Source organism: Asparagus officinalis, chromosome 3 (genome assembly GCF_001876935.1).
Source record: "Asparagus officinalis chromosome 3, Aspof.V1, whole genome shotgun sequence".
NCBI lineage: Eukaryota > Viridiplantae > Streptophyta > Magnoliopsida > Asparagales > Asparagaceae > Asparagus > Asparagus officinalis.
In genome coordinates, this window is record NC_033796.1 from 23,105,284 (window position 1) to 23,119,585 (window position 14,302).

Consider the following 14,302-nt stretch of genomic DNA (forward strand, 5'->3'; position numbering starts at 1 on the left):
GAAGTTTAGTACGTTTTTAAACTTCACGGGAGTTCAACTCCCGTGAAATTTAAAACCCTCATTAAACTCCACGGGAGTTCAACTCCCGTGGAGTTTGTTCTATTGTTAAAACTCCACGGGAGTTAACTCCCGTGGAGTTACAGGCCAAATTTCCCAGAGAATCGCTCTCTGGGAAATTTGCACTGCAACTTCACGGGAGTTCAACTCCCGTGAAGTTGCAAGTTTTACATAAAACATGCACAACATGCATACATCTACCTATTTAACTCATATATACAACTATTTATCTGTTGACAATAATTACTGCAATATATATATTATTTAAACACGCACGAATCAAACAATACGCAAAAAGATCACATATCGAGCTATAATTGATCCATAAAAGTATAGTATTTGAAAATTCATACAATTTACAAATTTTAACATAATAAGTTCAAGTACAACCCAATATAGCTCCTCTCCTTCCTCTCCCTCTCTTCCCCCTCCCCCTCGCTCTTCCCCGCCCCCCGCGCTGATGAACCTCGACTATCTGAGTATCCGGCTGTGTGTGAGGCTGCGAAGTGCCGGCTCCATCAGCATGTGAAGTGCCGGCTTCATCAGCATGTGAAGTGCCGGCTTCATCAGCATGTGAAGTTCCGGCTCCATCAGCATGCGAAGTGCCGGCTCCATCAGCATGCGAAGTTCCCTTGAGCACGCCATTGAAACTCTCTGAAGCGTTCGTAGTCATCATACAGAACCGTCTCCCGCCATCTTCACATAAAGCCCACTTATCAACATTGTGTGGTCCCAAACTAGTTTCGATCCAATCATGTGCAGCTCGGGAGATAAACTTAATCCTCTCTCGTATTTGGTCATAAACTAATTTTTCTGTTGCACATCCGGCTTGCCAAAGAAGATCTTGAACCTGACCGTTTCCAAATTTCTTCTTGAAGTTGTCCCTAATATGTCGCAAGCAATAACGATGTGCATGTGGCTCTGGGAAATGACGTTGGAGTGCTCTTGGAATTCCTTTCATCCTATCAGATATGAATGTAATCGACCGCGTACCCACACTAGGGATATGATATCTAATGCATGCAAAAAACCACGCCCAATTCTCTGTGTTTTCAATATCAACCACTGCAAACGCCAAAGGAAACAAACCGCCATCCGCATCAACTCCGGTGGCAACAAGCAAAACTCCTTTGTACTTGCCGTATAAGTGGGTGCCATCAATGCTAAGAAGAGGACGACAATATCGAAACCCCTCAATACATGGCCCAAATGCCCAAAATACACCGGTGAACCGCCGATCTCCGCCATCAACGGGGTCCGAAGATACTTCGTAGACAGTTCCTGGATTTTCTCTTTTGAGTGCTTCAAGATAATGAGGTAAGATCTCATACGATTTATCCCAATCACCGAATATTTTTATCATCGCCTTCCTCCTAGCATTCCAACACTTGTGATATGATACATCCAAGTTGGTGGCTTTTTGCACTAGAAGACGAATATCTTTCGGCCTTAGATCAAAATCCTCCCTCAGATGCGGTAAAATCAATCGATATATGAAGGAAGAGGATGCATTCTTGTTATTCATCTCTAATCGAGGATTGCTACAAGTGTGGAGTCCGTTGTATGCCGTGATTTTGAATTGCCCGCCTACTCTTACACCGGAGCGTGAATTAAGCTTCCACGGACATTTCGCATTGCCGTCGTGGTGTCCACCAATATCTTCATCATCGCCATCTTTGCGATAGAAACAAACCGCATTATAGCTTGTAGTATTATTTTTTGTTGGCCTAAACTTGACATTTTTTGCAATGGCGTACGAGCGAAGCGCATAGATCAATTTCTCCTTGCTCTTATATAGATCTCCCTTCACGAATGAGAAGTCCTCGCCCTGTGTATCATGACCGCTATTAGTGCCAATAGGAACACTTTCCATCACGGAGTTATCGATCCATTCTTCTCCTTGAAGTTCATCGGGCGGCGGATCCTCTAAGACAACATACTCATTATTAGCATAACACCCGTCAATGTGGTGGTTGTCCCCTTCATCACGATCTATCAAGGTCATGCTATCAATTTGTAAGCCCTCCTCTTCATCATCATTCTCAGATTCAACACTTGCATTATCTTCTTGAACTCCCGTGTTAGTATCGACCGCATTCGAAGTGCCCACAAGCGAAGGACCGCTCATATATTGTGATTGTGTCCAACCTTCATCTTGTTGAGGAGATAAAAAACCAACGGAATCAACATCAGGGTCTTCCAACATGCGGGAATACATTCCATCATAATTCAACGATTTGCCCAAATTCCTTTGATGTTTTTCAATGAACAATTCAATCGAACGCTTCTCGTCATGTAAGACTCCAATTAGACTCATATCGTAGTCACTTGATATTTGAATGCCGCTTGTCCTGTTCTCCACGACAGGATAATTGCAAATAACATTAAGGTGATACTCACGTGAGTTGGTTAATGTAAGTTTGTGCAATTCATTAACCAACTCATCGAAAGTACACGATTTTGTTATAAACAATGGTCTCGTCGTACCTCCTTCATAAACGGGCATATTATTTTCGAGGTATTTAATCTTCCCATCATACGAACACAAAATTACGATTCGATCGTTCATCATTACCTCTGAAGAGTAAAACATTCAAGATCAATATTACACGAAAAGACTTTAAAAATTTATTGTTACTTAAAATTAAATCCTATATCAATTTTAGGGAACCATAATTTTTTACAAATTCATATACTGATTCATATACCGATGTCATACATATGTACCAACACTATTTTTTACATTATTGATAATTTACCCTCTAACTCGACAAAATAATTTAAGTTTTCTTCACATAATTCATAAAATTCACAATTAAATTCTCAAATCTAATTGATGTCATATAGCACTAATTTTTAGATTTTTTAATTGATGTCATATAGCACTAATTTCATAACTTATTCATAATGAAATTCTAAAATCGACAAAATTATTGATAACACAATTTTTTTAAAATTAATTAGATGTCATACATATGTAGTAACACTATTTTTTACATTATTTTCTAATTTACCCTCTAAATCGACAAAATTATTTAAGTTTTCTTCACATAAATCATAAAAATTTCACAATTAAATTCTAAAATATAATTTTTAACATATAATCACCATTAAATAGCGAGAAATTACAAGAAATTAAGAGACAATCAAATTTTGGGAGGAATTTACCCTCAAATTGTCGAAATCCGGCGAAGTTCACTGTTCCGACGGTCGGAATCAAGGGCAAACAGTCGGAAAGGAGTGCTGGCGGTCGGAAACAATGGCCGACGGTCGGATTTGGGGGGCTGGGGTCGGAAACGTCGTGGACGGCGGCGGAGAGAGGTTAGGGTTTGGGGGCGGTTGTGGGGAGAGAGAACTGAGGGAGGGGGGTTATGTCGCTGCGTATATATAGCCCGCAGCTTCACGGGATTTCAACTCCCGTGAAGCTGCAGGCCAGATTTCCCAACGAGTTACTCGCTGGAGTTTACCCTGCAACTCCACGGGAGTTGAACTCCCGTGGAGTTTAATGAGGGTTTTAAATTTCACGGGAGTTGAACTCCCGTGAAGTTTAAAAACGTACTAAACTTCACGGGAGTTGAACTCCCGTGTAGTTTCGAAAAGTTTTTTAGAAAAACCGACCTGGTTTCAGCGACAGTGCTAAAACCAGGTCGGTTTCTCTAAATAAAACTGAAACGAGTCTTTTTTTCCTATTAAATGCTAAAATAGGTTGGTTTTGAAAATTTGTCCGCCTGATGACGCAATACTCTGATTTCTTATATCTCATCAAGCTTGACAATTTGTACTAATCCAGTTTGATGGAAAGGTCAAATTTCATGGAATAAATTTAAGATTTACTGCTGCATGATAAATAAAAAAATACTATATTACACATGATAATATACTCTCTACACAACACAACCAGCGGCAACACCACATAGAATCCATATGCAGAACTCACACTACAGTGTCATGCACCACCAACAACAAATCAAGACGAGTCAAACCCAGAGCTTAGTTAAAACATTGGCTTAATTCTGGAGGCCACTATTTATCACAAACAGACCCGTATCAAATTGAGCATTAACATCAATTAGAAATACACACACACAACAAGCGACTATAATGCTTAACTTGTTGACAATCTTCAAACCAGCGGCTCATCCAATTATGTACAAAAGCTAATTCTGTTATCTTATAAACCTGAGGAATAAACAAACAAGTCAGAAAAACAATAGATCCTCAAAACTGGTTCACAATTAACTTTATAAAAGGAAAAGAAAGTCAAGAACTGATAAAGATTCCTATAAAGTGCGCATCTAGATGATCAAATTAGAGATACAGTGGTAAAGTTTTGAGGACTTGTAAACAGACAAGGACCACGAACCAAAATGCATACAACTAGTCTCCCCTTATAAGGAGTTTGGATTTGCACAGAACCGCAAGCATGCAAGTGGGCGGTTCTTGGCAGCAAATGGGAAAAATATGTGGGCAGCTCTATAATTGTCCCTCCCAATTTGCAGCTCAGAATTACCCACTCGCATGCAGGCGATTCTGAGAGGATCCCTATTCTCTCTTAAGGGTTATATATGCATATATACCCCCTAAAATAATTACATGCAAAAATACCCTCAGTATTTGCAAAACTACCCCTCGAATCATCAATTTTGGAAAAAATTACCCTCAAATCAATTGATGATCAACGTCGATAAGCTAATTTGCAATAGCAATGTAAAAAATTATCAACAAAATAGTCAAAATTTTAGCACCAATTTGATGATACGTTGATTTTAGGGGTATTTTTTCACGAAGTTGATGATTTGAGGGGTAGTTTTGTAAATACTAAGATTTGGGGTAATACTAAGATTTGGGGTATTTTTTGCGAATACCCATGATTTAAGGGGTATATATGCAAATTACCCTATGTAAAAACATCTGCTAGCCATTTCCTCAACTTGTTTATGTAACAAATTTAGTGTAATTGACCAATTGGTTCACCAAATATAGTAAATAACCATCAGGATTGTCCAACCTTCCAACTTTTACTTAAAAACCTTCTGTGTATGCTTAAAGGTAATGGTGTATATTATGACTGGAAGGTAAACAAGCCACGGCAACGGATAGTATTATTTCTTTACAACTTGAAGTATAAACCACCATTCTGCTTTAAGGGGCATTTAATAGCATGCCTTATAATGTTTGTCTAATTGGTCAACCTCAAAAGAATCTTAGGAGTTCATAATCCAGCTCCTGTGATCCTTAACAAACACAGCCTCTTCATGTGGATGAGACATTGAAATTAACATATAAGTTGGGACTACTCCATTCAGAAAATGGATCGATTGGATCTTAGGGCATGATCAAGGTTTTTTTATTCAATAGCAAAAGAGGAAAGCCGAGTTTGCAAGCATTAAGACCAAATTTTATGTGCAACCAAGAATTAGGGGCTTAGCTGATAACCTGATGACATACTTGTGTTCGTTTAATTGTTTTTCCCCCTTTTTCTTTTTCATTTTTTCTTTTGTAAGTGAAGGCCATGACCTTTGTCATCTAACTCAGTCCACGATAATATGAATAAATATTTCACATACTATAAAGTCCCTCAGGAATTTAAAATTCTTTGAGTCAAAAATATAGTCAGTGAAACATTATTAACAGTTGAACCTCAAGGCAATGAATGACAGGCAAGAGTAAAATTACCTCACTGTAGTAAGGGGGTTCCTGAGGTTTATATTGGCATCTTGCCTCTTAAAGATAACAAATTAACCAACCTTAGACCCATAAACTAGCAAGGAAAATATAATGCAAGCGAACGTAGGCCTGATAACCAATGACTTATCAGATAGTAAACAATTCAGATACTGCAGGTCCTTTCCTACTCAGTATTTCAAGTTTGCCAAAAGGTTACCTTGAAAGCAGTATAACTTCAGATTTCTGATCAGTCACTCCCGAAATCATCATAGCTTATGCCCTCCGAGATGGTGTCCAACCTCCTCTCTTCATCTACAATAAGCAAGAAAGTAGATTAGCAACGGAAAATAATGTGACACTATGTGTGTGTGTGTGTAGGATAAAATGATCATTTCCCCCTTAAAATATTGATGAATTCTCAAGTTGCACCCTAAAGTATAAGTTTGCATATTTTCCCCCTTAAACTATGTTTATGTGTCCAATGTGATTATTTTGTGAGCATACAGTCAAATATTTAATAGAGTAATGATGTGATAGTGTCTTTTTTTATTTCTTGTATATTTTGCAATCTAAAAAATGAGTTTTTAATTCATAAAAAGGGTTAAGAGGGTAAAAGGTATTGGGAGAAAGTAGTTAAAATAATTTTAGTTTGGGGGAAAAAGGAGATAAACTAATAAAAACTCATAAAGAAATACAAAAAAAAATTCTTACATCTTTATTCTATTAAATATTTGACTGTAGACTCACAAAATAATCACGTTGAAGCCATAAACATAGTTTGCTAAGTAAAATAAGTAAACTGATACTTTAAGGAGTGTAAGAATTAATATAAAAATATAATCCTTCACCCTCACCAAACCTTCGGAGTTTTGGTGTAATTGTTAGAGTGACTTAATTTAAGACGGTAGCAGAGCAACCCGGGTTCGAATCTTGCTCGCCACGAATTTAATGCGGATTTTAATAAAATTGTTACCGCTACATGAGTCCAGGTTTTCCGCTCATAACAAGGGCACTCAACCTGCGAGGGCATGTTAGAATTAATATAAAACTATAATCATTGATCTTTACTATAACTTTGGAGTTTCAGTCTAACGGTTAGAGTGACTTAATTTAATAAGGAACAACTTGAGAGTTCACCAATACTTTTAAGGGGAAATGATCATTTTGTCCTAAAAAAACAGATTCAAACTCACACCTTTACAGTCCCTTCCAGGAGAATCTGAAAAGTTCCCCTCCGTTCCAAGGAAAGGAGATCTACCATAATTCTCTAAAATATCTAAACAAAAAACATGAAAAATATTTTAAATTATCAACATGCTGATAGATGGACATTATATTTTCAAGAGAGAGGGACACACCAGAACTCTGCGTGAAGTCATCTGTTAAATCCGAGAAGCTGAAATTTCGGGGAATCTGGCTTAAAAATCCAAATGAGGATGAATCCATATCCAGAAGTGCCTCACTCAGTTGTTGCCCATTTAAATCGGAACTGCTGAAGGAGGCACCGGGTTCAACTCCAAGAGGAGGACGAGTTTCTAAGAAATTGTTCTCAGCACAGAAAGTGAACTCAGAGTTGTTCGAATAGCTAGGCTCTGATTTTATTGCCGCTCCATTAATCCCATTAGTCCTTCCAATGTGTGAGTTCTGAGTTGATAACAAGCTTGGTGAAATGTCCATCCTCTGAGCAAGAATGGAGGCATTATTACCAAGTTGCATGTTTTGATGTCCAGAGGATGCACCATTAGTCATTGCACTCGAAGATCCTCCTCCATTGCAGTACATGTTGTCAGGTCTTGACGATGTAGATGCATGATCAGATAAATAACATGATGGAGTCTGCTGTACTGTAAAAAGTGATATGGTATCATAAATTCATTCAAAAAAAAATTGTCTAAAAGTATCACAGGGTGTTTGTTGTGTCATACAATTGCATTTGAGCAGTAGAACAAACACGCAAAGCTAGGATCAGAAACAACCAAGAAAAAGGCATTAAAATCAACTTTGATGGAAAGACTTGACAATAATGATTATAGAATGATTTTAAGAAAAATCTCAGAAATGTTCACAATGAATCAAAATGACCACAATAAGATCACACCATACAGGACTTAATCAAATTAAGAGTTTAATCTAGACTTCAAGCAGTGGCGGAGCCAGGAATTGAAGCTTGCGGGGGCACTCTTGTTCCTACTTTAAGAACATACTATAAAATTATATTAATAATCACATTTGAATGTAGCAAAAATTGCAAGATATTGCATGGAAATCTACTTCAAATTCGTTATTTCTTTATTTCTAATTTTTCGTGAACTAACATAATTTTATTACAAATTTAGCATTTAAATGAAACACAATTGATGCCAAAGTTATATGATTTATAATAGTTGGAAATGATTTTCTCTACATAAAATTGTAAAACTTTTTTCAGATGACATTTTTCTTTTATTTTTTAATTTTCTTATTGAATCTATAGTTTTTCTTCCAACTAAATTCTCTATAGAACTATTCAGAATTTTATACAAAATGTCAATTTATTTTTCTTTATGTCCAAACATGCAAAACATAAATTTAAACCAAATATTTAATTATGCAGTTCTATTTGCTCTCAACCAAACAATTAATTGCCATTATTTTATCTTTCCTTCGGAAAGCAAAGAACATAAAAATTGCAACAACATAGTTTTTTTTAACATCAAAGGTTATATGTTCTTATATAAGTGTGATGCTAGGTTTTATCACATTGGGCCTGAAAATGGGATAGGTCCCACTTCCCAGTGACTTCGAGACCTAATAGATTACAAGCATCTTGTGTTATTTACGCAAATGCCCTTACTTTAGCCTTTATAAACCACTCACCTTTGGACAAAGCCACAAAATTCTATTAGAACCGTCATCCTCATCATAGAGAGAAGCAATTCAACAGCAAGCGATACAGACTTGGTGCATGTGGAACACATTAGGGGACACTGGCTACGCCAGTGACTACAAGATATCTAAATGTTATCCAAAGTAGCTAGTATCATGACAATTATAGCATGGGAACTAATTGCAACCTAGATTATCATCTAGTATATCCTTCAAACAAAAGAATAAAATAAAAACTGCAACCAGACTGCAAGAAAGTAAAATGATTTACTCTCAACTCTCAAGGAACAACAAAAAAGGATCAAGTTTGCGATATAAGAGATTATGACCAAAAAAATGAGAAAAAAGTCATACATGAAGAAGAACTAGAACCATTTGAAAGTGGTACAGAAGAAACTCCAGGGGGGCAGACTTTTTGCATGAGCTCAACCTGCTTCTCCAGGAGCTTATTGAAAACAAGTATTTGATTCTTAAGCAGAAGTCTAACATGGTAGGCCTTGAAGAATTCTCGATTCTCTTCTTCAAGTTTCTGCCAGACTGAATTAAACACAAAAATGGAAAATTAGGCCATTGTAAAGGAACTTAATCTCGATTCAAATACTCTTCTTAGTTTTAAAAAAAATGCTGATGATTGCATGCTGCCTTATGTCCTTTGAATTTTAATCTTTTGCAATTTAAGAGGAACATCCATACTATTACTGTACATCATGCTAAATGGAATGCCCAACAAAAAGAGTGATTTTTCTGTGCATGAAGCAGCCACAAAATGGAAGGCTATAGTATGAATTATTTTGGGCTACATCTAGGAGTTACTAAATCCAAAACTTACATGATTATAAACATTTAGAACATATGATCAGTGATCTTAATGCTCATAAATGCCACACTCCTTTAAGTTTATCAGTTCCCAATCCCACAAAAAAAAGGAGATTGCTAATGCCAACTGGAAACTACCTGTCTACTAGGCCATTGTTCATGTTCATCATGCATACAGTTGATGCAAGCAAATTAATCTAAAGTAAATCCGTGAATATTCATTCCAATAAATCTAGTTATCATGTCCTAATGACAATACAAGCCACATACAAAACTCCAGTCTCACAAAGAGGGTTGGAAGAAAAAGTACCTAGTTCAGTAAAGCCAGGTTCAATTTTTGCCTGATACAAGAGAGTATCAACTACTTCTTTCTGGTTCATGTACAACTGAAGACAGCGTTCTATAAGATTTTGAACCTGAAATAAAAGGCATGAGAAAATTTTCAAGAGAAAACAAGAAAGACTGTATGTTATGTGTTGCTTATTTTACATAACTACATGGGTAGGAATACTGGTGTCACATGTGATAGAAAACCTCTTGATTGAATCTTTATCACAATAATCATGTTTGCATCATTACCAGTGCCATATTGGAAAAAAAATGTTCACTACTGACAATTTTAGAAATCCAGACCAGAAACCACAATGAATCGATAAGTACACACTAGGTTGCGGTTCGTAAGGATGAAGCAAACAAGATAACCCCGACGACACACTTGTCCAGTACTGTCTGTATCCCCTACTTCGGAGATGTGCTCTTTCATAGATTGGGCAGATAAACATGACGCCTCTAAGACTCATTAAATATTCTCTATGGGGAATGCATGGTCAATTTCTGTAATTCACATGAGATTCAATGGAAAAATAAGTTTTACATTTTACTGCTGGTTCTATGTTCTCTCTTTAACATTCAAGAAGGCTTTTATAAAAATTCACTAGAATGCCTGATGTGACTAGAGAGCCAGAGCCGGTTAATATAGAGCATGGGCTGAGCCTCTGAATTAATAAGTCCATCTTCTCCAGCTTACATCCAACAAAGTTTTCGTTGATGGACATTGAAAAGATTTGTCAGTTTCACGGAAGGTGCGAGAGGGATCTGGTCAAATCATCTAAAGAGCAATTTTAGACTTGAAATATATAAATCCAAATCAAATGAAGAAAAATTTAATATCACAAGATGTTTTAAGTAGATTAAGACTGGAAAATGGCCATATAACTTGTAATAACTGGAGCATCATGACTCTTAGTCATACTTTCATCTGAATCTAGCAGATAAAATACAACTTATCTTACATGTAAACCACCATTGAGAGGAAAGTACCATTTCTACTACAATCGCCATGTAAGAAAATTGTCATTGTTGCAAATATAAGCACCCAGATGGAATACAAAATGCTTATGAAGTTAAAAGTATCAACAAGCAGTCAGAGATTCTTTCTTTCTTCCTTTTTTCTTTTTTTCCCCCTTTCACTTTAAACACCAGACTGAAAAGAAATGAATTTTCATAGCACATATTGGTTCATCAAACAGGAAGAAATTGCCCAAGTAACCAACATGCAAGACATATACTACACAAAGAAAAGATACTAACAGATATCGTAAAAAATTATCACTAAAAATAAATATCATCAAGTATAAAAGTTATTCCATACAAGCTGTATATCTTGCCGAGACACCTTTCTCACTTCTCCACTAGACATCTTCTCTTCACTGAACTCGGCCAGAATTTCCAGGAATTTCAGAACTTTCAACTTTCACTCTATCAACTTATAATCACAATCAACAAGGTTTCTGATTAAAACACAAAAAAAAAAAAAAAAAAAAAAGGGATCAATAACCGCGCACATGAGAAACCCAACAATACCCAGAACGCGATCAAGTAAGAAAGATCAGACTTTTAAAGTCAAATACGCTGAATCCTCGAATTAAGAAAAGATTCAAACTTTGTGTAGCTAAACGTAACAAAATCAGTAAGCAACAAAAGGGCAAAGCATAAAACATAAATAAGGATCAACCCATCAAAAGTTTTTTGATCAAGCAGGCATTAATTTTCGTAAGACGTAAGGCCGAAATAAGGGTTGATCTTGATCCCTGAGCTTAGAATGAACATGATCATATATACCCTTCGAAACTAAATTGAAGAATTATCAGATCAAAGACGAGTTTACTCCACCTCTTTTGAGCTTGCCCAATAAAATTCATTTCCAGAAGAATCTCTATCTCCTTTTCAATCTATGATTACTTGGGGCAACAGGTAGTGAGAGAAAGCGAGGAGCAGAACCCAACACAGAGAACCCAACTTTGTTCCTCCCTTTATTTTACGAGTATTTTACGAACTTTGCTATAGTGAACCAAAATATGGGACGGGACAAATGAGGTGTTATTTTTTTATTGGATAATGAATTGGTCATCATTAATGATGACCAACTCATTATCCAATAGGAGGGAGACAATCTATTTGTCCTCCTATTGATCCCATATTTTGGGTCTTTGAAGAATTTTTCTTATTTTATTTGGGTTTACTATCGCAAAGAAAACCCAAAATAAAAATACGGTGTCAGAGTGTTCAATTTGCCCCACATAAAACCAAACCCAACCCCTTGACTGGTGGCCTTTTTTTTTTGCTTTTATGGCGATGGAAATGGATACTGACAAGGTTTCCTCTGTTTAATGGATGGGCACGTTTTGGTGGGCACCGCTATCGACGCAGTCCAAATTTGGGTTATTAGAACAAGATTTCGACAGCATTGTATTAAGAGTTGGGCTATCTATTTCTGATGTATCCTTATTTAGGCCCAACGTAATATTCATCTAGGAACCCCGCTTATTGGCAGGTACAAGAGTTATTTTGAGATTGGGCTCAGAGAATCCTGAGCTACGAAAACCTAATAAATTCTTAGTGTTGGAAATCGCATGGGCTGCGATTTGAGTAATGTTTAATAATTTGCATGGAAAGAAAATGGGCTTTAAATAAAAATTGATTAGGCTAACTCGAGAAGTTTAAAGATTAGATATCGACCTTAACTTTCTATTTAAGTTCATCAATTTTTTCAGTGCCGTACTATACTCATAAATGAATTAATAAAATAGGTAATCTTGCTTGTGATTTATATTTCGTAGCCTTAAAGACGTCTTCCACGCAAATTTGAACAACACAATATCAGAAGAAAAGTCCATGGATCTTACTCCGTAGACATCATTTCAATTTGCACGTAACCCTAGTTTACTGGGCTTTTCTTTACACACTAGGGCCCATGGTGTAGAAAAGTGCACTCATCTTACTTTGGATACGTCATTTCATGCTTATTAAATTGCGTAACAATCATATGACAATCATGTGACTTGTCTTCTCGGGGGCTGTTTGGTTCGTTTCCTAGATATAGGGAAATGCATTTCCATGTACAAAAACATAAGTTTTGAGTTTTTCCTGTTTGGTTCGTTTCCTAGATATAGGGAAATGCATTTCCATGTACAAAAACATAAGTTTTGAGTTTTTCAAACTTTTCCAAGAAATAGATATAGGGAAATGCATTTCCATGTACAAAAACATAAGTTTTGAGTTTTTCAAACTTTTCCAAGAAATAGATTATTTCGCTTTGGTTCGCATAAAAAAATGGTGGGAAATCAATGTATTTATTTTTCGTGTTTGGTTCGCATGGAAAAAAAGAAAAAATTTTTGTTTATATGGCAAAAAGCTGACGTGGCTGCAGTTTTCGTCGATTTCACGAGGTTGATGAAGGAATTGGGGGAGAGAAAAAAAATCTGATGTGGCGGCGATTTTCACCGAGTTTCCCTTCTTCAACCCTAGCGAACCAAAGATAAGAAAAAAAACCGAGTTAAAAAACGAACCAAACAGCCCCTTAACCAAAATCAACATATTTTTCAATGCATTTTTCGAGAGAATTTTAGAAATTTAAAATCAAAATTTAATAAGAAAACGAGTCCAGACAATTGATTACGAGCGGAACACTATTTACAGGTGGTCCCTGGCGTTTGTTGAACCTTAAAGATAATTTTTATTTTATACTTCCACCTCCATTTCAAAGTTAGTTTTTTTTTTTTTAATTGAGAAAAATCACCTATTAAATTTGTTGCGCACTTGCACTGCCCACCAACTCAATTAGCCACCAAATGTCTCATACGTGTCATTTTTCCGAATCCGTTGACAAACAGGATTCAGCCGCGCTTGCAGGTGTATTGTATGCATACGCCAGCAGAGCCGTGTAGATATCCCATTGGACTACCACATCATTCTCTTAATCATGATCCATATACAGACTCCGAAGCTAGCTCCTAATTAGCTTCATAAAACAACTCTAATGATCAGCAGAGGAAACTTCGTTCGCCCTGCTCCCACGTCCCAAGCGAAATCATAAAGAAACCCACCCACCTGCTCCTCTCAATCAATTGGGGTTCCCCAATTTTGTTTGAAAGCCCACCTGCTCTCTTCTCGTAACCTCTTACGGCTTCTTGGATGCTACCAAGTTCTCTTTGACCCGCAACCTCTTTGTTTCACAAAGCAACGCGTTCTTAATTTATAATAAATAATAATAAAAATTGAAGTCTCCCGGATTAAGGAAACTCTTTCCATCATTTCTATATAAATAGCTCACATCAGCAACACTTCAACCAATTAATTATCTCTGTATTCATTAATTCTCTCTAAGTTTCACCGCTCAAATTTTCAGCGCAAAATGAGTTCCTGCAATCAGCAACAAGAACAGGCAGCCTCCGCTGGTGAGTAGCGATCTTATTATTAGATATATGTAGCCGGTAATTAATTAATTCGCATAAAACTTGAGATAAATGATTAACGTTTATATGTTTGATTTTTGTATCGATCGGCAGCTTACCCAACACCGCCCAACTCCTACGCTCCTGCTTACGTGGCAGCCCCG

The 14,302-nt window shown here is 36.6% G+C and overlaps 2 protein-coding genes across 4 annotated transcripts; both read right to left on the minus strand.

The window, feature by feature from the left end:
- Positions 437-2,374, minus strand: LOC109834781. The gene has a single exon (XM_020402797.1). The coding sequence runs from the start codon at positions 2,372-2,374 to the stop codon at positions 437-439; it is 1,938 nt and encodes a 645-aa protein (XP_020258386.1).
- LOC109833394 lies at positions 3,895-11,790 on the minus strand. Of its 3 annotated transcripts, XM_020401046.1 has the most exons (8): positions 11,578-11,776; positions 11,057-11,195; positions 9,716-9,821; positions 8,944-9,126; positions 7,083-7,568; positions 6,920-7,000; positions 5,942-6,036; positions 3,895-4,236 (listed from the first exon to the last, which is right to left on the minus strand). In XM_020401046.1, exons 2-7 carry the CDS (start codon positions 11,102-11,104, stop codon positions 5,972-5,974), a joined length of 969 nt encoding a protein of 322 aa, XP_020256635.1. In that variant the 5' UTR covers positions 11,105-11,195; positions 11,578-11,776; the 3' UTR covers positions 3,895-4,236; positions 5,942-5,971. The 3 variants fall into 3 exon arrangements, with proteins under 3 accessions (XP_020256635.1, XP_020256636.1, XP_020256637.1); XM_020401047.1 differs by lacking the exon at positions 6,920-7,000 and having other exon boundaries at positions 11,578-11,790; XM_020401048.1 differs by lacking the exon at positions 11,057-11,195 and having other exon boundaries at positions 11,578-11,779.